The sequence below is a fragment of the Rhamphochromis longiceps genome, linkage group LG10, assembly GCF_057381845.1.
Source record: "Rhamphochromis longiceps isolate RC_006_pf linkage group LG10, R_longiceps_female_GT1.1, whole genome shotgun sequence".
NCBI lineage: Eukaryota > Metazoa > Chordata > Actinopteri > Cichliformes > Cichlidae > Rhamphochromis > Rhamphochromis longiceps.
The window spans coordinates 27,852,519-27,878,943 of record NC_140566.1 but is presented as its reverse complement, the minus strand read 5'-3'; the positions used below and the strand labels follow the sequence as shown (position 1 = coordinate 27,878,943).

Here is a 26,425-nt window from a genome sequence, read left to right as displayed (position 1 = left end):
AGATATGTGCTTTAAGAGAGTGAGAAGATGTTGACAGCAAAGTTTCAGTTTCAGCCTAAATCACAGTTATTATTTTGAAGGACTTTGCTGGCACGCAGACTGTAAATAGTTTACTCTGTACAGTTTAGAGGGAAAAGGAAAAGTGAAAACTCAAAACTCGGCTCCGGGTGTGCGGCACGGCTGGCAGATCCAACATTTTTATTTTTTTAGATTTTTTGTAGGGGAAAGAGTGGTGAGAGTGACTAAACTAGGATAAAATCTGAGAATAAAAAAAATACCAGGCTTGGCCATTTCTTGGGCGCTCATTGCGATGACGTTGTTGCTCTCATTAGGATCAGATCGTTCTATTATCACGAACACATGGACACTGAACGGGAGAGAGGCAGAATGCGAGAGGACAGCTCGTTCCCTCCTTTTTCCACTCCCAATCATCCACCCCACCCCACCCCAACCCCCCCTCTGGTCGATTTGATTGGCATAATGAGGTGAAGGCTAGTTGGCACAAAGCTGCTCTGGGGGGCAAATGGAGACATTATTTTGTGTGTGTGCGTGTGTGTGTGTGTGTGTGTGTGTGTGTGTGTGTAAAAGGGTGTCTGTCTTGGCAATCACACCCAGGCCCCACTGGGCTATTAATTACCTTCTCTGTAACATGGCATCTGCTGAGAGAAAACGATAGAGCGAGCACTGCCAACATGGACATCGCTGCTCTCTCTCCGTCTCTTGTCTCAGTGGACCCCAGCTGCAGGCTTGCTCTGCGCTTATTGGATTCTATCTACATGTATGATTGATTCAACACCTGAACTGTGCTTTTCATGACAAGCGGGCCAAGCACACAAACACAGAGTCAGACACACACACACACACACACACACACACACACACACACACACACACACACACACACACACACACACACACGTTCTACAGAGAAAAGCACCCCAGCTGGCAAATATTTAACCAACCATGAGACTCGCTAAGATGCCCGCTCTGTTCAAGTAGGTTGGGACATTTTCTGAGCAGCTGTTGGATTTGCTGTTCTGGAAGAGAAAAAAAGATATGGGTTTTCTTTTCTTTTAAAAGACGAGTCAAACATGTGCGTCTGTGTGCGTCTGTGTTTGAGTGTGCCTGGCTTTGTTTTCTTATATTTCTCACAATTTTGATTTAAAGGGAAGAAGGACATTGAAATCGTCAGTGTACCGAAAGATACTTTTCCCGTTAGTGCTCCCGCCAAATTCATCCTTGTTCAACTTTCCCTATACCCAGGTTATTCTAGAATATAAGGGGTCCAAGTTGCCTTTAAGTGCCGTAAACACGTTATAAAGGACCCATGCCTTAAACCGGTGCTTCTGAAAGTTGGGTGCGATGACTCCCACAGGTCTGTGACCCACTGGCTCTGCAAAATGATTCATAATCAACGTGGGGACTATTACAGCCATAAAACAAACATATTGTGTCCATTACTCACACCTACATTATCTGTGTACATATGCAAACTCTGATATCACTGTGACACATCAATTTGTCATGAAATTAGTCACTTCACTCAGTTTGCACAGCATGGCTTATTAGCCAGCAGAGAAAAAAAATTAATTAAAAATGATTTATGAAGCACGCCTGATATTAAGCATATACACTTTAGGTGTTGGGATTATGATGAGGGCCATTTAAAATCATTTTAAGTTGGACCTGGCCACAAAAAGTCTGGCAATCGCTGTCCAAGGTAATCGCGTCGTGAGCTGTGAGCCTGTTATATATTCACAATGATGCATTTTCTTTTGTTCATTAGGAGACATTCAGTTGGATGTCCCTCGCAAACAATACAAATGAATCTTATTTTGAGGTTTGCAGCCTTTCCTTGCTTGCAAGTGATGTTCTTCCCCTTTCAAGAACACAGATCATGTTCTCAGTATGTTTTTTTTTTTTCCCCTTTTTTAGGAATTTAGTGATTTTTAGTGAACTAAAGTGGAGTTGAGGTCATTGTGGAAAAAATTAGGATCCATGGACTAATTTATGACAATGCTGATTGTATATACTGCAATATTAGGGACTGTCCATATTATGTAGTATACATGTACACCTGTGTGCTGCTTTTGCTATGGAGGACATTTAAAGGTCTTGTTTATTGTTTAAATCACCATCCTGCTCCCTGTCTTCCCCCACTACCACATCTGCACACAACCACACGCAGACACAAGGGTCTGGTGAGTCACAGCATTAGCAGTCATATCGATTTCTTCCTTTATGCTCTCTCTAACCTGTTGTAAAGAAAAGGTACACCCACACCCCTCTCTCTGCCAGCCAAACCACCAAAACACATCAGAGCCACTGCAGAAGCCAGAAGTATAATAAATTGTCTAATAAATTGTGTTTTGTTTTTTTGTTTTTTTTTATTATCCGCGATTCCTTCAAAAGTACAGTGTAAAATCTCATTATGTAACAATTCCATTAAGCGACAAAGCACTAATTCGGAGTGTTTTTATACATCCCACTCCTAATGTTTCACCACGTTGCACAAGCAGCCCCTGCTTTTTGTAATGAATAACACGGTTTTGTTGATCTGACAGCTCTTTCTGTAGTTACACGTGTCACATGTGGACGAGTTAGTACATTATCTGTCAGATACTACATTATCGGTTGACTGTAGTGTTGTGTGATGTTTTCCTAGCTGGGGTCAGGGAAAGTCTGCTCTCGAGTGAAGGGAGCGACCCCGGCCTGACACTCAGACGCTACTATTTCAGTGTTCTAGCCCTCCGGCCAAAAAGCTGTCAGCACATATTTTATCCTTTCGCTCATACAATATAGTTCCTCTCTCTCCTTATTTTCTTGTTAGAGCTCTTGACTCATGCTCCTGACTCTTTTCTGTGTACATATGCTCAATGCAAGTGTTGATTAAAACCATGTGAGTTCAGAGTCCTTAAAGCCCCAATTTGTTAAGTCCTGTTATTAAAGTTGCCTTCCACAGTTTCTGTGCAGATTTTTTTTGTACTTGTGACAGTAATATGTATGTTGAGCTAGCAGTGCATTACTTTGCTCTCCTTTTTTTGTATACTTCAGTGTGGTTTAACTCTATTAATAACATCTGAATAGATGACAGTCTGTTTTCTTAGCTGTATTTTTCGTCAGTGGCTCTTAAATTTTGACCCTGCTGGCTTCAAAAGCTTCTAGCATAGGCTGTTTTGAAATCTAACAGTTTACCTGATGCATAGATGACACTTACTCTTTTGTGATTTCTGGATTACTCCAATGTTATTAATTGAACTGCCACAGACAGCACAAACTGCCCCAATACAACTTAATCGCTGGCAGCAAAAAAAAAAAAAAAAGGTGTGGGGGGGGGGGGGGGGGGGTGTGTTAAAAGCCACCGATCACTTTGTTATTAGCTATATTTCACACTCGCAAACCAAACTCACACATGACCCTCCTCTGTGCAGGCAAAGGCACTGATTCAAGCTGACAGAAATTCTTGGCACAGACCGCCCACTCTATTCACTGGCTGCTCTTCAGCTGTCATACTCACTCGTCTAAGTTTTCTCCCCTTAATGGGGGTGCCGTGGAGAGATGAAGGTACTAATATAAGCAATATGTTTATCCATAGTTAACTGCACGTTATAGGTCAGATATGATGGGCCTGAGTGGAATGCTATGTCACAGCAGCGAAGAAGAGACATCAGGTATAAATAAGAGCAGAACAAGCTCTGCTTACATAATATACACCAATGATTCCCAAAGTCAGGTTAAGGAACCTCCAGGGAACATCAGCGGGGCTTCCAGAAATAGGAGCAATTGTCATGCTTCATTATCTTTTTGCTTCCTTTGAGCTAGCTTAGTCTGTGGTAAGTCATATTTAATGCAGTTCGTTTCCCATAAGGATGACGCGATTTCATTTTATTTATTTGACTAAATGAAAGTTAGGGGTAAAATCTGGATCCCAGATTTAGTAATGCATGCAAAAATTATATATATATATATAAAAAGGCTAGGACTGTGTGATTTATGCTGTGATTTTCTTAACCGCTTGTCCAATTCATGGCCACGGGACGGCTTAAGCCAAACCCAGCGGTCACCAGGCAAGAAGCGGGGTACAACCCTGGATAATTAGATATGAATTTAAGATATAGCAGCCAGCATTTCCTCCTAAATGACATTTAGTGATAATCAAACATGGAGTTGATTAAACTAATCAGTAAAGGCTAATCGGTAAAGAGCAAATTACTGCAAAGGTCTAAATAAGCAGCTGTCTTATGTTGTTCGTCACATAGTTTATTGATGCATTGGGTGCAGTTTTTATAAATAGATGACTTTCTGTTGCCTACATTGTGTCTGTAACATGTTCAAGTTGGTGGAAGTACTGGGTGCCCATCAAAAAGGGAAAAAACACTCTGCTATTACAAGCACTCTGTCTGCAGGAAAAAAGCAGAGTATCACAGAGCCTAACCCCCCCTCCACACACACACACGCACACACACACACTGTCTGAGATGAGAGCGACTTGTTTACTGCAGCCCCGCAGAGCTCCGGCTGGGGCTGTTTGGGACGCCCGTGGGTGCTGTGCAACTCTTGGAAGGCGGACGTGCGGCGAATGACAGTGCAGATGGCCCAGCGCCACCGCTGCCACCTGAACCTCCCCAAGCTGCCGCACATACTCTTAAGTTTCTAAGGTCCGGCACATCAAAACAACCTGCCTGCGCCCCTCTCGAGTATCAAAATAAGACCCTGCAATCTTATTTTTCTCCCAACCCTTTTTTCTTCTTCTTAAAAAAGCTCTTTTATTTCTTCTGTGGAAACCCACTATCTTTTTCCCAGAACATCCTGCGTAACGTGGTATACAGTAAATCAATCCCCCAGGTATTGCATAATAGTTTGAGAGCGGTATCCAAATACCAAAATAATCACCTTGTCAACTGGTCTGCTCTGGCTCACGCTGGCTACAAATAATAAAATCGCAAGGTCCCTTTCCTGTTTCCAGACAAACAAGAGTGTTTACACTGGGCAGCATTATGAAGTTGGAGCTCTGCTTTTGATGAAATAGGCTTTGTGACAGTGAGCCAGGATTTTCTGAGATAAGCAACATCTGCTCAGTGGTAGCAGTAATAATTCTGAAGCTATGCGAATGCACATCTGGAAATACAGTTTGTGTACTGCAACGTAGCGATTGTCTGATTTAGACTGTCAGGTCTGAATTCTACACATATTAAATTTACTGCTGTATTTTTTTTTATTTTATTTTTCTTACAATCCACAGGTCGGTGTGTGTTCCTTCCTTCTAAATCTATTTGTAAAAGAATACAGTATTTTTTCACTCTTATATACTTGTTTTTGTTGGTACAAAAAAGTATGGGTGTAAATTTTTGTTAATTAGTGGAACAAAGCCAAAGGAAAAACACAAAGCCATTTTAAAAAACTGTTAAAATTGATTTTATTTGCCTTTTACACAGACCGGTCACGCTGACCTGCAGAGACTATTGAATTGACCTAGGTGAAAGACTGATTTTAGATACAGTACATTGTCTTGTCAATATTTCAATACGACATGATATGATCTTTCGATTTCATTTACTTCAATCCTGTCTTGTCTTGCTCTAAAGATTGTATTTTCTTTCCCAATTCCTTTCCATTTTCCTTTTCTCTCCTTTCCAAGTGGCCTTATTTTCCCTAAATAAAATGTTTCTTTAGCTCGTGAGCTGCCATAAGCCTCTCAAGTTTCTCCCTTTTTGTTTTAAACTGCCAAAGAACAGACAAACCTTCTCTACAAGGTCAAAGTTTGATTCTGTGTCATATAATTTATTTCAACCCTTTCCCGCATTACATGCTCCTCGCTATCTGCATTTAACTGTTTTTGTTTCTTTCTTTCTTTTTTTGTGAGTGCTGTGCCATCACACAGGTTGTTGTTGCCGTTCTTGTTGCGAAATGCAGCTTTTATTGATGTAACAGGTGCTTAGCTCGACTGTGGCAGTCAAAATAACACATCTCCTCCTCTGTTTGGCTTTCAGAGTGGAAGCTAAAGTTAGACATCTTTGAGGTTTTTCTGCCACTTGATGGAAGGTGATGCCAATGCATAATGCATGAGGAGAGAGGGAAGACTTTGTCTGGCTGCTTTTTATAGACCACCAAAGCTCTGCTACTACACACACACACACACACACACACACACACACACACACACACACACACACACACACACACACACACACACACACACACAAAGAGACGCACACGCCTGAGCCAACCGTCTCACTCGATGCGCTCTAACCTCTCACACATCAAGAAAGCAGGAGCAGAGGAAAAACAGGATTCGAGCAAACTGGCAACATTGTCGAGAGTCACAAAAAAAAAAAAACTGAAACGAAATAAGAAGAAACAAAAATGTTGACGTGCTATTTTCAGACGACAGGGTCTTTTGATACGCAAACCCAAAGAGAAGCGAGGGGAAGAGGAGCAGCGGGGCTGGTGTTTGTCTCAGAGATGGGCTTTAACAGAAATACTTTATACATGTGATCTTACATGCTCTCCCTCGTCTTTGTTCCCACTGTTTCAACGCTTGAGTGAAAGTGTCTTTGGGTCTAGTTAAAATGAGAAAAATAAGGGGGGGAAAGGGGGTGTGAAATTATTTGCAGGCAAAGCCAAGCTCCTACTTCAGCTCGCAGACTTTGCAAACACCATTTGCTGCCCTCAAAAGTGTGAAGTTATTTTCTCCTTATCCCTCTAATCCTTATATAACCAGGCTGGTTGACTAAGAGCACACTGTCATTTATAGTAATGACCTGGGGAAGAAAACTGCAGAGAGTTGCACATATACACACACTCACACCTGTGTGCTGCCCAGTACCTACAGACAGTGACAGGTCACAGCCTCTGTACTTGGCTCCATTCATCTTCTGAATTATTTGGCAGAGTTTTTGGGTCAGTGTGCGCATTCAAAGAAAAAAGGCTGTGTGTTACTCGTGTCTCTCGGTTTTCTCTTAACTGAACAAATTTCGTTTATTGTCACTTTAGCCAACGCGTTTTACGAGTTAGGTGGTTGATAACTAGCTAAACGCTCGCACATGTGCTCTTCCTGCAGCAGCGCACTTGCCTTGTGAACGGTTTTTTGTGTGTTTGTAGGCTGCTGCAAAGTTTGAATATAACATCCTGTGCATTTGAGGTGTCTTGTCACGTGTGCCTTTAACAGTCTTTGATCATTTTTTTTTCTGTCTCCACTGAAATTTCTTTCTCCCAGCCTGGGGATTTGAATTTCAACCTCCAGGTCATATTCTCTCTTCATTGTCACCCATTATTGAATAAAAGGGCTTCGTCGGAAGGGGTTGGGTGGGGGGCACTTTAAATTGAGTGGAACAGTAGAAAAGAGGTTGAAATGGTATTCTGAGTAACACTGAGGGTATTAGAGAGTGAATCCTACTTTCTGCGCTTTGGGGGAATCCAGGTATCTAACTAGGATTAGGTTGAACAGTGTCTTACTGCCCGGGAAGCACAATTAGAAGTTCCTTGTTATTGTCCTCTTACCTTAAAACCAAGGCTTTCTGAACTGTGCGTGCATAGCAGTCATGCCTGGGTGGTAATAATTAGTTTGCATTTAAGCTGATGCTTTAATTTTTTTTTGTTTTGTCTTTCTTTCTTTTTAACTTGTGCTCCCGTACAGCTGTTGAAACACAAGCTGAGAAACAGCACTGCATGCTGCTGCTCTCGGTAGACTCTAGCAGGCTCTGCAACTGCATTTTGAAACTGATCTCACCCGAAACGTCACTGCAGTAATTTCATTTTGGGGTCTGAGGGGTCATTCTTAGTGGTCGTAATGCAATTCACTTGTAAATTTTCAAAACGGTTAACTCATAATGTTTGAAATCACAAAATTAGTATATTTGAGCAAAAGAGGCAAAAATGTAAATTGTGTATCACACAGAACAGTTATGGAAGTGGAAAACAAATGAGATTCCTCATTTAATGTACCTCTACACCTGTGCTCTGTCTGGCTTTTATAAAATAAGCACTAGAATCTTTCTACTAATAAATAATGGAAATGGTGACAGCATTTATTAAGGGGACTCACTGAGAGGCAGGATGAGTGTCTGTCACACTCCAAACAGTCATTAATTAAGGCTTCAATATCAAAAATATATATATATATTTATTTGAACTGACAGTATTCTTTCACATCATTTAATTTATCAAAGCATTTGCCTCACCCGCCAGTGCCGTCATATCCAAACTAAACCATGAGGAGCATTAAGGCAAAGGGCGCCTAATGTATGTCTATATGACTGGAAGCCAGCAGTTCGACATCCTCCACGTCTCAAAGTGGTTTAAAGTCCTTTAGCATGTTTACATTAGTTTGCATCATTAGTATCAGCTTTAACGAGAACCTTATTACTGCCATTGTGTGAAATAATGCATGACTTTACTCAGTGCAATTAAAATCAGACATTCTATTTCACCTTGGCAGTAGCTTACTAAGGCCAGAATAGAGTGAGAGAGGTGTTTTTGAAAAAATACGCAACAGGTTGTATTGGAAGCTTGGTCATTACAGACAGAAAATGATGAGCATACAACCTTAAAGCAACGTCTGTCCCCACTAATAGCTTGTGCGGTACATAAATTAGTGCTTCAGGTTAGACCACTTCTTGTAGGCTAACTAAGACATGACTGATTGGACTTTAATAACACATATGGCTATCATTAATCTAACTCTTTAAAGCCAGCTGTAAAAAATCACACCCATAATGAAAAATGCACTGATCAGATTTGATGGATGTTAAGAAAAATGTCACATCTCACAACCAGGCAAAAGTTGACGAGACATTTACAGGTCACATACAGGCCGAGAAGTAGGCCGTGCGGTGAAGGGAATATCTTTACTGTTATTGTTTTTTCTTTTTACCCGACGATGTGGTATAGCGTTTTTCTCTCGAGACGCCCTCAGGGCAAATTTGGGGGTGGTAGTGTCTGAGATATTATAAATAACACAACGAGGATGAAAGGCAGTGGCATTCTCCCTCCCCATCCTTCTGTCTCGCCTCTTTTCCTCTTGCCCTGCTGCTCATCTATGCTCAACACGAGTGCCTCGGCGTTCGCGTGTGTGGCTTGAATTTATATGAACGTCTCCCCCGCGGGGGGACAACGGGGGCCAAGTCATTGATATGTGCAGGAGGACTCAGGATAAACAGCCCACGCCGACCGATGTTACGCCAGCCTGCCTGATACATTTTGATTGAGCAAAGACAGAGGTGTGAGATGGGGATGGCAGGGCAATGGAACTGGGGAAGCTTAAAAGCAGGGATAAAATGATAGAGAGCTTTTTTCCTTTCTCTTTCTCTCTCTACCTGCTTCTCCAGACTGCAACAAAATGGATGTATGTAAATGTTAAGAACTGCACATTGCTCATGAACAGCTCACTAGACCAGATATGTGTTTGCCACTGTGCTTTGGAGGACAACAAACAAATGGATGAGGCGTTATATCCTATCATTGTTTTTTTCTGTTTTTTTTTTAAACACGCGCTGTAATTTATCTGACTATCAAGTTCCTTTTATTTCCTCTCTGATGGTCCTTTTGTTTCACGGAACACCACTACCATGATTATACTCTTACATCTCCCAGCCATGTTTGTTTGCATGACATGGTCATCCCTTTAATGGACTGGAAATTCATGTTTAAAAAAGTCTCTTGTTCCTCCTCCTCTATCTCTCTCTGTCAGGGAACCAAAATAAGAGGTGGCGGCAGCACACTGCGCCACTTATGGCCGCATTAGGATCAGCCACCAAAGTGTCACTGAATTGCCTCGTGCATCATTTTGGCTTTGTTCACCATGACAGAAACTTGTGTGTGTGTGGCAGTGGTCCTTGTCCACCCTGTGCTTTTATCCCCAAATGGATATAGCATTGGCTAGGCTTTTACGTCTGGAGTGCATTATCCCACTTATATCACGGATAATTTTTAAAGTCTTTTTATTGACCTGTGTTTGCAGTGTAATGCTTATTGACCTGTCTTTTAAATAAATGTCATGTTAATAGATAAAGCCACTGTCTTTTTTTTTTTTTCTGCAACCAAACAGTGGTGATAAATCCAGAGAAACACTGAACCGAACAGAAGAGCAACCACAAATGTAACGACTAAGAAAAAAACTTTGAACAAAAGGATGTAATATGAAAGCCTATTAAGATGATTACGGGATACGGAATGATCAAATCTGTTTATGATAAAAGAAAACTGAAGGGGCCCACTGACGTAGGGGTGCATGTATGGTTATATCTTTGTTTATAATACGTATTTTGTTACAGTATCTATTAAAACTATCTCTGTTATTATTTTTAAGTGCCACTTGTCTTTCCTTGCAGTGTAATCTGATAGTAAGTGGTGCCGCTGAGATGTTTTTTTCTGTTTCTTAGAGTCAGTCCGACCCATATGGGTTGCTCATATTTCTGCAACGGTTAAAATGATGTAAGATTTCCAAGCGGACAAACGGATGGAGAGGCTGGAATGCTGCAACATGAGGCTGAGAATGATGTTTGTGAGATCTCCAAAAAGTTGATTCTGTTCATCTGGACGTAGCGTTTTGTGGGAGAAACGTTTTGTCACTCATCCAAGTGACGACTGAAGAAGAAATTTACTTCCCTGGATGGTTGAGAATACATCAAGATGTTTGTGAGATGTTTAGCCTGAATAATAAAATGAGTGGGCGGAGCCAGGTGGCATGAAGGTAGAATCATCTGTAGTGGTTAATGTGCAATATTCACAGGAGTCCAAAACTCAGTCCTATTTAATGTAGCTTGTGTACTGTCATATGAGCGTTGTGTAGTTTTGTATTGAATGACTTTGGAAAGAATGTGTCGTGTCCACTGATTGCTGTTGAAACTGGCAGGTCTTTTTCCCAGTCTTGAAGCTTTTGTGGAGGAATATATTCAGCTTTTAGTAGAAGTTTATATAATTTTGAGAATTATCTTTTCCAAGTGAATATGGGTTTGAGTTCAGTAATCAGTGGAGGTTGTTGAAGGGTTGGCTGAAATTTTGATTTTTCCTTTTAAACTGTTTTTTTCAGATTTGAATATTATAATAGGAAAAAAAACCTGCTATTACCAATGTCACTGACTGTTTTAGTGTTTTCATACCCTAATGAATGTTCCAAGTGAGTGATTCTTGCTTTTTTCCATGAGTGGAATATAAGGGGTCTATTTTTGCTTATGCCAAAATGGCGTAATTTTATTTATTTTTTATTTTTTACAAGACATTGTGAGCCCGGCGGTTTGTTTTTCACCAAGCTATCATGGTTCTACATGGTTTTTAAAGCAGTTGTTGTGTTTAATTGACTCCTGCAAACATGTATGTATTTGAGATCATTTGCTAGGTATTTGTGTCTGAGAGCTAGGTCTCCACACTCTTTTGGTTTCTGTAAAGTAGATTCCTTAATCTTTTTACTTTCTTAAGTTTACAGTAAAATTTTGTTATAATGAGTAGAAGAGAATTATTTTTAAAATTATTTTAGTGAATATGGACAATTTTATTGCTGTTTTCCTTCCAAATAATGAGTTCTTCCAGTTATTGAGATCGTATTCTAAGATTTTGAGAACTGATGAATAGTTTAGAGGTAATCATCCTGACAGCTAGAAGGAAACGTGGTTTATCCCTTCCTCACAGTGTGGTAGACATTTAGATTTGGCCTGATTCATTAATTTTATCATTATGGATACTAGGTTAAAAACTTGTGGAAGGTCCAGTGGAGAATTTAAATAAATATAATCTGTATATAAACTGATTTCATGATGAAAGTGCCCTGTTTGTGCGTGTTTTGTTGAATACCTGCTGTGAGGGGCTCAGTTAAAATAGCAAAGTGGACGACCTTGTCTTGTACCTCACTCTAACGTCTTCTTCGAGAGGTCCGGGTATTAGTTACAACTGGTGCAGAGTGTGAGCGGTAAAGAGGTTTGATCCAATGAAGGAACCAGCGCCCAAACCAAAATGTCCTTGGGATCGCAAAGAGGAAAGTCTTAACTTTATCAAAAGGTTTTTTGTGCATTCGGTGCCGTTATGGTTTTGAAGCGGTCTCTGAGATTAACAGGCGGCGCGTGTTGGTTGTCTATGTTTAATAAAGCCTGTTTGGTCTGAGTGAGTTAATGAAGATATAACTGTCTCTAATCTATTGGCTGGTGTTTTACTGATTATTTTTAGGTCATAGTTGGTAAGACTTAATGGTCTGTAGCTGGAAGTGAGGTCTTTGTCGGTCATTGGTAATAGTGTAATAAGAGCCGTGTGTTTATGTGCGCGGGTGTGAGTCCTGATAATTTGATTCCTTTGACCATTATGTTGAATAAGGGAGAGATGACTTGCCAGAAGCGTTTAAAGAATTCCAGTGGATAGCCATCAAACCGAGAGATTTCTTGTTGGGCAATGAAGAGATGGAATTTCTTCTGAAGTTTGGGTTGGTCTGGTATGTCAGGCTGTGCTTTGGATAATTTTGAAAGTTCAGGAATGTCAAGGAAGTTGTGAATGTTGAGGATAATTGGTACTTTTTGCGAGTAATAGTCTCTCTCATAGTAATCATAGAACATCCTGTGATGAGGATGTTTTGCTTTGTTTTTTTCCAAGTTTTCCATTTTTTTTCTGCTCGTCCCACAGAAACAGGGGGATGGGATTTGTTTTCTAATTCTTGTTGCTTTGTCAAATATGACTATGATTTGCCACCTAAGAAATGTTGTTGCTATTTTAATTATGATGGTGAGATTTCTGGAGAATGTATTTGGAAAAGAAGAGAAGTGCTGTTTTATGTTGCTAAGGTTATGGTAGCTTTTCAGATGTATCTGTACTTTGAATAGTATAGTAGGAAAAAAATGCTTCCAATCTGCTAACCGATTTCTGTAGCGGAGAGCATTCAGTTTTATCTGACCCGCTGATTCCCAAACTACAACCTGTAGACTCCTGTTAGGCTTTGAAGGTTCTGCAAATGAGCAGGTTGTGTTTACAATAAATAAAAAGTACTATAAATACCTGATGACGTCAAACTAACCTGCGTTTTAATCTGTTTTGTCTCTGCTTAACCCAGAGAAAAAGACTTTTCTTGCTCAATGTTTACCACAATTGTTTCCTCCACATATTGGCAAACTTTGTCATTTTGGTGCCAGACATGCAGTTTACATTTGGTATTTTGAAGCATTTCCATTGAAAACAGCTGCCTGGTGTGGTTAAGTGGCGTTTACCACCTGGTATAATAAAACGGTGACGTCAAGCATGCATAACGCGAAGAGGATTGTAAAGTCAGACGATGATTGTCTGCAGGATTGTTAAGAGTGATTCTTTTTCACTGCTTTGATCCATTCTTACTTATGATGATATTGATTAGTGCTGCTTTGAGAATAAAGAGAACAGAAGGTGGAAAGAAATGAAAACACTTTACAGAAAGAATGGGTTCCATTTTGTTTGTGTTTTAAGCTAACACATGAGATAAATGAACAACTAAGCTGTAGTGCCTCTTCACCTCACTGTACAATACCTTTTGTGCAATACTTTTGTAAATAGTCAACGGTGCAATAGACTCAATACTTGAAATGTGCAATTCACTTGTATTTTTATTTTTATTCCTATTTATTCTATTTATCCCCTTCGTATATTTTATTTATATTGTCTCTGTATTTATATATATGTGTGTGTGTATAACTCTGTAACTTCTGTCGGTGCTGTGCTTTTTTGGAAATCGAATTTCCCAGAGGAACCCACCCGAGGGATTAATAAAGTTCTATCTTATCTTATCTTATCTTATCTTATCTTATCTTATCTTAAATGGGATTCGCAACTCTATTTTTTTTCCCTTAATCATCAACAAATGTCTCAGATGCCCACATGAGATCCCTCTGGTATTTAAGTCCGAGCTCTATTCATTGGCCTTCCTTTTTCCCAATTATCAGTTCTTTTTCTTCTGACCCTCAGAACTAATGAACAAACAGCCACAGACACACTGCACAGCCCTTCCTCAATTTACCACCTCCTATCAGTTGCCTCCCTTTATCTTTTAGTGCTTTCTTCTTTCCATCTTAACACCCACATTTTTTTTTCCTGCAAAGCTTTTATTTACAAACATCATTTTCGGGTGTTTTATGGCTCCCTTTAGGAATGGAGGGTGGAAGAAAAAAATGGAAAAATAAAAGATGAAAGGATGTACGAGGATCGAGAACAACACTTAAGGATGCCGAGGGAGAAATAGATTTCAGACGAGCAATGATAAATAAGTGCAAGTCATCAAGCATGGTTCTGCTTCTCTCCTCTTCTTCTTCTTTTTTTTTTTTTTTGTAGAATAGTTTGAATGTGGTGATATAAAATGGTTATCTGAACTTGAGAGGATATCAGCATGAGTTTCAAGCAGAGTCATTTGATTTAACAGGGTTTGGCAGTAGTTCTGCTGCCTCTGTCAAAGCTCAATTGTATGAAATCTGGATGACCCAAAGCCATCAAAGAACCATGGAGTATAGTATTAGTATCTTGTGTGTATTAATAGTGTGTCACCTTATTTTGACTTTTAAAATCTGTTACAAGTTGATAGCAGGTGGAAAGCTTGGGTCTTTACAGCGCAAGTTATGATATATGGCGAGCCAAGACTGGCGGGAAAATAGGAAAGGAGAGCTCAGAAACTACATAAGGCAAGCTGTTACGGCTCAATAACACAGGCCTGTAATCGACTCACGTTTCAAACATACACACATGAAGTGAAACAGCCCTTGGTTGGGCTGCTTTTTATGAGGAAGCACTCTGCACGAGGTGATCAGCATATGTTTTGTTGACATAAATTTAAAATTTATTGTCGTTGTCAAAAGTGACTGTTGGACAAAGTCGATTATTAACTGAGTAAATGGCCTGAGAGAGTTTTATGTGAACTTCCTTAATGGGTACAGTCAGTCTGTTTCAAATCACCCTCCCTCCCTGGACTGCCACCCACCACACACCCTCGTTTAGACACGCACACACCTCATCATCTATTTCAGTAGCACAACATGAAAGCAGACAGTTACGATGGGATTTGAGAAAGGGTGTGCACAGAGGGGGGTCTATCTCAAGTAAATCACTAAGCTGAGACAATATTTTAGTATCCTTATGCATGCCATTAAACCTTGTTAAAGCACTGAAGTGTGTGAAACAGAATTACTGAATAGCCATTATCAGCTCTACTTAAGCACACGGAGCATTTCAAGGCATATAAAGTATGCCTTAAGTACTAACTGTTTTCTAATGATGCATACTATTCTGCTGTACTGCACTGTCCCCAAAGAAGTAGGGTTCATAAATACTTGCTGTTATTAGACAAACTAATCACAACATTCATCTTCATAAAGGTATTTTTTTCACCCTGTCTCGTGTATATAACGGGTAAACCTTTCTTTATGATCATCATCACGGGCGACCATGGCTCAGGGGGTTGGGAAGCGTATCTGTAACCGGAAGGTCGCCGGTTCGATCTCCGGGCTCTCTGTCCTGGTCGTTGTGTCCTTGGGCAAGACACTTTACCCTACCGCCTACTGGTATTGGCCAATGGCGCAATATGGCAGCCTCGCTTCTGTCAGTCTGCCCCAGGGCAGCTGTGGCTACAACCGTAGCTTGCCTCCACCAGTGTGTGAATGTGAGAGTGAATGAATAGTGGCATTGTAAAGCGCTTTGGGTGTCTTGAAAAGCGCTATATAAATCCCATCCATTATTATTATTATTATTATTATTATTATTATTATTATTATTATTATAATCATGGTATCCAGTCAAGGTGGATAGACTGACTGAAACAATGTTACACATGGATTATACTCTGATACAGATAAAGACATCTGCCGACGACATGGATGAGTAGTCATTCCTGTTATACGTCTTTGAAATCCTCCCAAAGGGCGCATGCATTGAGGTGCGTTGTAGTCCCCGTGTCCCCATGGACCAGTCCACCAAGTGACAAGAAAAAGCAGAGAGCCTTGCGCTCACTGATGACGGAATTTTTGCCACTAGCATCCAAGTGGACTCATAGATGAACTAAACTAACACACCAATTAATGAGTCATGTGTTGGCTTAATTATGGCAGCTGTACAGATAAAGCTGCTTATACTGCATCAGGTTAGCTTGTGGAAGTCATCAGCAGTTTGAATTTTTACCGCTGCCGAAGCCCGAGGTGACCGTATTTGGATCAGAGAGTAGAACAATAAAGTTACATCCACGGTGGAAGCAATTTGTAGTGACGTGGCAAATAGAGAACATAGAAAGTGAATGACCTTCCGTGACTTCAAGTAACTGTGAGCACTAACTGCTGGCAACAGGAAGTGGGTAGGACCTCAGGTAAACTTTTCTCAGCTTCCAGGCAAGCAACTGAAGTGCCTACCAATGAGAGTGAAGAATACCAATTATTGACATATGACCTGGGAGTAAACATATTAGAGGTTTCACCTAGGCAACTGTAGCCTGGAATGTCCACAAGAAAACCTAGCCGTCGGCTTGAAATACGAGTATTTCACTGACCAAAACTGGAGCACAGATTCAGACCAGCAGCTAGCACAATCAACCAGATTAAGCTACACTGTGTCTTACATAACTGCTAATACACCAAAACATGGCCGAGAGGTCCAGTTCCGTTAGACGGTTTAGAGAACAAGAAGCAGACGGCTAGCAGACAGCTGTCAGCTACAGCTTCCTGTGTTGCCATTCACCTGTCAGTGTTCATGTCTCTACACTTAAGCCTTAATAAAGGGAGTTCTAAAAAAAATCATCCACCATGCAAACTGTAATAAAGAGAGAAATAGGACAAAATAATTTTTCGAGCCTGTAAATATTCTTTTATCTGCTGTCTAGTTGGGCCTTTAAACATTTCAGTTAGCCTCAAGTGGCCTGTAGAGAATCTGCAGTTTTTGCCAAAAGAAATGCGTTTTTAAAAAGGCGGTCTTCTAAAATTCCCAACCCTTCCCTTTAACACACAGAATCACTTTAACAGGTGCTGTTGCCATTCTGTTGAACATCAAGTAATGTGCTTTTTCAGTAGGTAGTGCTAGCCATTGCAGTTAAAGTTAACACAGCCCCAGCTACAGACGTGCACACCACCCTTTGCTCATCAATGCTACATTTACGGTGAAAATACATGGCATTGGTTCCGCTTTGAGTGCCCTTAATAAGTCCATCCATACCGTTTCAGTGCTCTGTCTGGGGGGCACAATGGCCAGATTGAGGAGGGACACAAAAGGCCTTTGAAAGGCTTTGTCCTCTGTGTATGTTGTGGCTTACCACGTACGTGTGTTTTCTCCTTATCTCATTGAGAGCGTGTGAGTACATCGCATATGACTCTTACAGGAAAGAAAAACCCTTTTCCATAGCTTTTTCCAGTTGGTCTTTTGTCAAATATTTTTTCAGTTTTTAAAATTGTAAATTTTGTTTTTAATATTTCTAAAACAATAGGAATAAACGCTAGTCTTTGATGCCCTCGAGTAAAAGAAAAGGTCATTTTTAAGGGTTACTGTTTTGAAACCAGTCACAGAGGAACTCTATTATAGAAGCGGAGAAAAAGAGTTGACAGTTTGTCCATTGGCGGTTGCCTCAATAGAACTGAATACAATGCAGCTCTACTGCACTTGAGCAATTTGGAGTTTGAGCAATTGCTTTAGAGTTTTTCAAATATTTGTGCAACAAAACAACATCCTGATGTCATTTTGATGCCATGTTGTCATGCCTGTTTGCCAAGTTTTTCAAATTAGATTAAGATGTTTGTTTTATGCTACTCTTATGATGTGCAGCTGCTAAATATAACATCGGTATCTGGAGCGTTATTGCCCTTTAACGATATGTAACACTCTATGACACTTTGTTTCTCCTATTTTGTTGTTTTTAAGTGTCCTCTTCCCTTTTGGGGGCAGTTAGCATTTAGAGGACCTTTTAATTGCTGACTGCATGCCAAAGGGCTGTCATTCTGCCCTTGATTTCCAGGGTCTCTTCACAACTTCTAACCTCTCTTTAATTTCATACTTCTCTGGTTTTTACCCTGCTCGTGTCAGGTTTGGGGGATATTTTGCAGCAATTAATTGTAAGTGAAGTCATACTAGACTTGATAGCTTAATAACTCCCAAAGCCATTGCCATAGCATACGCTATAATCTCTTTCTGTCTGTCCTGGTCTCAATCCTCGCTTTGTCTCTTCCTTTCCCTCTCGAGGCACAAAAGAGAGCTGTAAATCAATTTGCATTCGACATCTGACATCAATCAGTCATGTTTTGGGAAAGTGGCACCACCTCCTCCTCTGTAGCTTTGTTGAGCCGCTAAGATGGATGGCTGTCATCTCACCCAAGTTGAGCAGAACTCTCATCAAGGGCATTGTTTCCCCAAGAATGCACTTGGCTGATCACTTTTTGCCACCTGACTAGTCAGTGGAGAGCGTGAGCTGTATTGATGTTGTCTTTTTTTGCCTGCTTGAAGCATACACTCACCTGAGTATAGAATCATGTCTTTTTCCTGTGCACTTTTTTTTGGTATGATTTTTTTTTTTCAGCTAAAGGCTTTTTCACAACCTGTCACTTCTTTTTTCTCCCCCACAATCTAGTATTACCATCAAAAAAGTAATGCTTCATTTTTGGAGCTGTGTTGTATGAAAGAGCAACAGTTGTAGAAGACTAAACGTGCCAAATCAGAAACAGCACAAACTTGACGATGATTACAATCATGGGTGTGTCTGTGGCTTTGTGTACCTCTCTCAAGGCGAGGTATTTGAAGTTCTCAAGATGCTTAAGGCACTGTGGCAGTTGTTTGGCAAATCGTGTCACTTTAATTGCTTTAGAGCACTTTCAGATATCTCTCAAGAATAATATGCTTTGTACTGAGCCGTGGGGTCTTTGAGGATTTGAGGAACAGAGAGAGCCGTAAGACTAGACTTTTCTGTTGTCAGATGTTATTTACTTAGCTAACCTTCAAGGCCTTTACTTCATAATCAAATATTGACCCTTAGTCTTGTCTGACCTTGTGTGCTTAAACTACGTTACAGCTTAATGACTGTCCATTTGGAAATAGACAATTTATTGCAAATCTGATTTGGCTTCAAGCTACGCAACAGCTCATAGCTCTGAGAGCAGTCATCAAAAACTGTTCCATAAATGGTTCGTAACAGTAAGTAGAGGTTTTGCGTGTTTCTGTTTCACTATTTATTTTAGTCTATTTCACTTTACAGCATCGTATCCCTCTGCAGCGCTCTAGATGTAGGTAGCTGATAATGCCGCCTCTGCTTGAATAGCACCTTGTGATTTACAGCGGCAAGTCATGGTCTACTGGTCCCTGCAGATAATATGTGTGGTAGATGGATGACTTGTTACACTCATGGTTACTGTTTTGTGCTGATGTTAAGACTGATGGAGTGTGACATATTCTCTCAAAATGCACAAGACCAAACTTTCTCTGTTCTGGAAGTTTTTAGTTATGAGCTGTAAAAAGCCGCTTTGTTAGAGACACAAACGTCTATCGGTGGTACATTAAGCGCTGGCTGGTCTCACTGAAAGATGGTAAAATATTTCTTTTTGCTCTTTGTCAACAGAAAGATGCACAGTGGAATGAAGACCTACAGCTGTGAGCTGTGTGGGAAGAGCTTCCTGGACAGCCTCCGTCTACGAATGCATTTGCTGTCTCATTCAGGTAAGGAAATCAAACTAACCCCAAAACCACAACCCCTCGCTGTGATCACTGTTGAGCTAGCAGTAACAGTCTTTAAAGAAAAGAGCATTCATTGCTGCCACTTTGTACAGAAAAGCGCTACTGGCAGATTTTACTGCTGTCCAAAAATTCAAACTATGACTCCAAATTAAGTGAAAAGTAGTCATTTGGAACCCCACTGATAACCCACGGAGCCTGGGCCTGAAATGTCTCATATGTTTGGATCCATGCATTGAAAATTATACATTTTTAATATATCTGGTGATGCCTTTCATAGAAACCAGAGTATTCTTTAATTCATTGAAATATATTTTGCATAATGAATGTAATTATGTAATATGTGTGTAAAAAAAGTAGTTGACTTGGCAATACAATGGTGTTAAGATGAGGAGTCAAAATCTCTGTCAAATAAATTTTGGATAAGCTGCTCAAAAGGGAAAATTATTTAGTCATTGTGACTGAGTAAGGTAGCAAAATGTTGGTAAAGTGTATCACCTGCTGATGAAGCATGCCATGTTAATTCATGTGAAGTATTTCCAGGTTAAAAGCTCTGAAATGAGTTGGGGTTTTTAAGTACGCACAGAAAGTGCAACTTGTCAGTCACCTTGGCACTTACCGCTACAAACAAAACGAGACAATGATCATTTTCACCATTTTCGGTGCATCAAAAGCTGCAAAGTAATAGAACAAGAATGAGCAGCCACAGCGAGCCGTTAGATAAGGAGCTGCAGGCGACAGGCTGTACTCCACCAACTTCTCAACGAGGTAACCAACTCCTCTGACTGTGCCCTGCTGTTTGCAGACTCGTGCCATGTGCAGCATTAAATCAGATCGCAGTTGCTCACAGGGTGATAGAAAAAGGCCAATTAGTGTCTGACTTCTTTAATAAAATGACAGTAGTTTGTTTTGCTGCTCCATAATTTTTTGACCTGAGGTACTTTCATCCGCTACAGACGTCACCAAATCAGTAGTAAAAAATACCAGAACAATACTGTAAGAAAGGTTAGAGGACAAATATTTAGGAACCACAAGCTTGACATGTGACTAAACGTAGTTAGTTAGTTTGGCTCCCCCCCCCCCCCCCCCCCCCCCCTCCTCTGCATTTACTTCCTTTATTATGTATTTCTCCCAGTGACACCACCTCACTGTCATACATAGTAGTTAGAGCCTTGGAGTTAACTCATAAAACTGTTTTATGTTCCTGAAAGTAGGTGGTGTTGTAGTTATTATAGTTAGTGATAGTTAATTAGGACTAATAGAATCCAAATACACTGTAACAGGCTTTCAGTATGATCAGTGATACAAAAATACATATGACCTAATGGGCTAAACATGCATTTTAGCTTTAAACTTCATACTCTTAAGTTGTCATAATCATGCTAGCATCTGTTAACAGATACAAAGACTGATTTGTCACTATAGACCATAAATGCACTGTGCAGAATATATTTGTTGCAAGCTGATTTTTACATTTAAGCATTTACAATAGACTCCAGTACTGAAGTTGCTGCTGCCTGAAATTGGAATAGAGGGAAAAGTTGACTTACATTTGCTTTGTCCTACTATAAATATTCTATATTGAACATGTGAATGTGGAGCATAACCTAGTTGCAGTGATTTGTGGATTAAATGACTCTTCAAGCTGAGCAGCTCTGGGAAACTTAACCCAAGAGGTGCCTGCACATCATCATCCTGTCATCCTACACCTCTGTGACATTAGAGGTCTGAAAGGTAGTACAAGTCAGAACAGTGGACACATTGATTGGTGGAGTCTGACACTATTACACCCACCCACTTGCACACATACACACACACACCCACACCCTAGCAGTCTGGGTGCTCTGAGCCTACTGCTTTAATGGAATGAACCGTCTTTTATAGGCGGCAAAGAGTTCCCCACTGCTAAGGCCCTAAGTGCAGATGGTTTATTGAGACACCGTAAAAGCCATGGAACCTCATGAGGCAACACCTCCTGCACACATACACAAAACCCCAAATTTGTGTTAATGTTGGCCCAAGGATGGAGCCATTTGTCCAGAACTCTGTTTATAATGGGACACGCTGAATTTTCTACTTAGCGCCACCTTTATCACTAACAACCACGCTGACAGAAACGGAGAAAAAGAGTGAGAGATAGATGTGTGTTTGAGATTTTATGATCATAATTACTTCCTGAATAAAGCAGGGCCTCTTGTTTAAAAAGGAATCTTTTTCTTAATTAGAAGAAAGTAGCAGAGTATAAATAAAGTCTTCTAACGGGTTGTTTTGTAGACGCTGAAGTAATATTTGAATAGATTTCCAACAGAAAGCGGTTTTATCAACAGGTTAATAAAAACTCACAATTTGTACCCATTATCATGAGGTGAAAACTCTGCTGATAGGAGATCAAATGGAAAAAAAGAGCGAGAGAGATGACTGAAAACTCTAGGAAGAACCACACACTCCACCTTGAAAATGGCAACTGAGCGGAAGATATGGGCAGTGTATTTTTAGCAACTGTGGCAGCAAGTGCACAAACTTTTTTTCTTCTTCTTTCTTTCTCTTTTTTCCTCTTTCCATGCGAGGCAGCCTTGACGCACGACATCAACCTGTACTGTTACACACATCAGTGTTGATTCATAGCCGCTTTGGTCTGGCGTAAAAGGCAAGACGAGCGCTTCTGTCGAGACGGGCGACGGTTAGGGAAGAGACAGCGCTGAGGCAAAGCTTCTTTGATAGTTTTTGTTGTCTTTTTTTATTTTTTGCACTTTTTCAGTTTCTTTTTTTTCTCCTACACCTCCGCCTCCACCGTTTGACTTTCAAGGCTTTTTCTCGGTCTGACACCACGTCTGGATTCTTTTTTTTTTGGTCGTGTTTCTCTGTAATGATGACACTTTACAAAGTCCCAAAACCCTTAACCTCAGCCCCTCCACCCTTCCTCCTCCACCGCTGCCGCCATCATCCTTCAGCTCGCTTCATAAAAGGCAGAATATCAGGGAGATGAAGCAAGAGAGTGGAGAGGCTTTTTGGGATGCACAGCGTGTCGTGGATGTGGAGCATTTCAGACATTGCTGCTGCCGCCTCCTCCCTCCCCTCTGCTTTCCACTCTGTCTCTCACTCTCTGCCTGTCTATCTGCCCGTCTGTCTGTCTCTGTGCTTGTTGTACGGAGGATTTGGCAGCTCGCCAGTCTGGGCTGCCTGCCACCACTGAGGGTACAGTATGTACAGTCTACCTTGTGCCAGCTATTTATTTTTTTCTTCTCGTCTTGTTCTGTCTCAGTCCGTTCCACGTTGTTGTTTTCTTTTCTTTTTTTTTCCTTTTTTCTAATCTCGGCCTGACGTTTACTGTTTGACAGCCTTTGCTGAGCCAAGGCCTGCAGATGGAGGCTTGAACAGGGTGGGGAACTCTGACTCAGCCACTTTTGGGCGCATTTAAAGGACCATAATGTTATTGTTCATGAAATTGTAGCAGCACCTTTTATAGTATCAATGCCTCAACTTAAAAGTACTGCTGAACTTTTGCAGTAAATTAGTTCATCAACCGACCATCAATGTATTAAATCTGTCATCTCATATGCTGCCCCCAGTCCCCCCCCATTGAGCCTGAGATTCTTGGACTCAGTCTCAGTGGTCTCTTAAAAAACCAAATACCGAACAAAGGTTTACTTATTTAACCTACATTTACTCACATATATCCAAATCTACTGTGTCCCATTAACGAAAATGTGCAATTAGTCAAAAGCAGATTCAGCATTTCATTCATCAGCTGCCCATTTCTGGTTTCAGTGATTGTTCCACTTTTAAGATTAAAATTATTTTTCTTTATTTTTAATACATTCAGTTTACTTTTTTTCATTGATAACTGGTTGATTTTACTACACAGTTAAAGTAATTAGCTTTTACATTTGATTTATGTATTTCTTGTAAATTATGTTACATTAAAAAAAAGTATCAGCATCAGTAGTAGTGGAGAAAATGCAATACAGTGATGCACAGCAGTTTCTTTAAACAGGTAAGCCCATTTAAAAATGCATTGCATTGTTTCAACCATGTCAAAAATAGTCTGGCTTTCAGACAGCACCCAGTTGTGTGCGCATGTGCATGTGTGAGTATTGTCACACACCAACCAAGACCAGACCAGACTGATATGATTCACAGTTTGTTGTCCAAGTGAGATTGCAGTATAATAAGATTACCAAAAAGACTCTTCCTGAGCACCCATATTGCCATCTCTGTTACCACCAACTTTTCATCTCACTGCCTTTATAGCTTAAGAGACTTAATCTTCACTTTATGTTATGTGTACATAGTAGAGAGCTCCTGGATTAGCCGGCCGAGTATGTGTATGAGAGAGAGAGAGGGGAAGAAAGACTTGATGCACCTCGTACTGTAAAGTGTTTTGCTAAAGGGCACAATGTGAAGATGTATGAATGGAGAGATGGTATCAGTAATATGTTTCTTGCTAGTAAGAGAATCAGGAAAACCACGCTGCATGTTTACTTCTTGTAAGTGCCTGTTACCTCTGTCTGTTTCCTTTAAATCAATGTTTATCCATGATTATGATACAGTATGTAGTCTTTTTGTTAACAGAAAATGGAGGTCTTTCAGGTTAAATTTGTTTTCGCCATTTCTCAACTTGAATCTATTATGGTACTTCATAGAAGAGAACTACATAGCGTACACTATGTATTTACTAGTTATCTTCCAACAGAGCAGTGTCTCCAATCAAACACAGTATGTTGTGCACTTATTGGAAATGGGATAATTGCATTTGGCTGTGATTGACACGCCAGCTGCTGCTTTATATAAATATTTACAACTTGTCCAGCCTCCGACTACACATTTTAAAGGCTTCTGTGTTAAAGATGACAATTTAATACTAACCAACATCAAACAGTAGCGCCACACAATGCCTGAAAAAACATGTATCACTGTTAGCTAGCTATCTGGAATTAGTATCTTCCCTTATGTAGCCAAAATAAAAACAACTGAGTCTTGTTTTTGACACCACTCAGTTGTTTTTGACTGTTATGAGTTATGACTGTTATGAGTACACAGACACAGAATTTATTTACTGAAAATAGCAAGTGTAATGGAACTATAGAGTTTGAGTCATGGCTAACATTTCTAGTGTTTCTTCATGTTAGCTCATTAGATGAACAGGCAGAACTCGATTTCCCAGTGGAGTTTAGTTGAGTCAGTTATTTTAGTTGTTTACCAGTTGCTGTGGTGAATCCAGTTTGAGCAACCACTTAAATGTCTCCATTCACTAATTATAAAGACGGGGGAAATAACTTTTTTAACATAACTGAGAGTGGCACAAATTCAGGAAACTCTTCTATCTTCTTCAAAAGTGATATGCTGAGAAGTTTGGTGATTTAATTTATTTTTATAAAAATCATTAGAACATTCAACAAATAATCTTACTAAAATAAATATTGTTTTAGTTCTTATAACTGGAACAGATGTTTATTACTTAAACAGTGGAAACTTTTGAAACCTAAGCACAAAATGATGATATTAAAAACACTTGACAGTATTTTGTTTTAGTGTGAATTCAATATCTCAATATGCACTTAGTTTCTGACATGCTGTCAAAAACTTTGTGGAGATGAACCAGCACAGTATTTGGTGTTTGCCCTTTGTGCAAGATTGTAAGAGTTCTTGCAGTACTACAAAATAACGAGCACGAAATAATGAACTTTTTATATGGAGCAAACTAGTTCTGATACAGCTGGTGTTTACCCATCATGCTCTCGAGCTTAATTACAGTTTACCCACAAACACATATTATCTCAGAGCATCACATTATTGATGGAAACATAACTTTACATGATAATCTCTTGGCATTTTGGGGTCATGTGTTCTCATTGTGTGGTGTTTCACACTGGCCTCATCAGTTTGGTATGCTTGTGTTTGGCTTGTGCATTAGTCAGCCTGTACAGCCAGTACAGTGTTATTTCCCGTGTGAGGTTTACTGTTTAGAGATGTGTTTCTAACCAGCCTGAAGGGAATTTATCTTTTGTTGGTTTGATCTTTTAGGGTTGCGTGCAGAAAAACAAAACCAGTGTGTTGTGTTTATCACATAAAGCCAATGTGTGGAGAAATTGACGATATCACATGATGAAGCTGCCCAAGTGGTAATGGAATGATGTTGCATGAAACTGGAAAAAGTATATATTTACCGCATTATTCAGATGCTTGACTACTTCTTTTTTTTTTTAAACAGAAGTAATCGATGAAAGAATAACGATGTAAATGTCTGTTTTAAATACCTTGCTCTGCAACTCATTGGATTAGGACAGTACGCATTAACATTGCAGAAAAATCTGGCAGTTATTCAAAACACTAGTTTTCCTGTTGTGCTTGACCAGCTGTTTAAGTTGCCTCCCTTAAATTGAAAGCTTTGTTCCAAGCCGATCCCAATCTGAGTGTGGGAGTAAGATGCCCACGTAAATGTCTAGAACATTTAGGTGAGGAAAAATGCAAAGAATTTGGATATGAATGTGGCGAGGCGGGAGGGCTGCTTTCCCATTGCTCTTTGTCTGTGTTTCTATCTCCGTGGCGTTTGGTTGTTTGGCAGTCAACTGGTCGGCTGTTTTGGCTTTGTGCCGGTTCTTCCCTCAGAGTGATGACGACATATTTGTGCCGGCAGGTCTGGATGTTCTGCCAGCATTCCAGCATTTATGATCGCTCGCAGATGTGAGTCCAGGAACACACTGTACTGTACCCAAACCCAGAAATTAATGAAACTTGACTGCCTTCCAGGCCAAAAATTCCTAAATGTGTATGTGTCTGACTGTGTGTGTATGCATGAGTGAGA

At 40.2% G+C, this 26,425-nt stretch overlaps 1 protein-coding gene across 2 annotated transcripts in view; it reads left to right on the top strand.

The window, feature by feature from the left end:
• zbtb16a (zinc finger and BTB domain containing 16a) overlaps positions 1–26,425 on the top strand; it is a 146,932-nt gene that overhangs the window by 35,670 nt on the left and 84,837 nt on the right. For both annotated transcript variants that reach the window (XM_085421217.1, XM_085421218.1), the window contains exon 3: positions 19,508–19,605. In XM_085421217.1, coding sequence (XP_085277343.1) covers positions 19,508–19,605 — 98 coding nt within the window. The remainder of the gene's footprint in view (positions 1–19,507; positions 19,606–26,425) is intronic.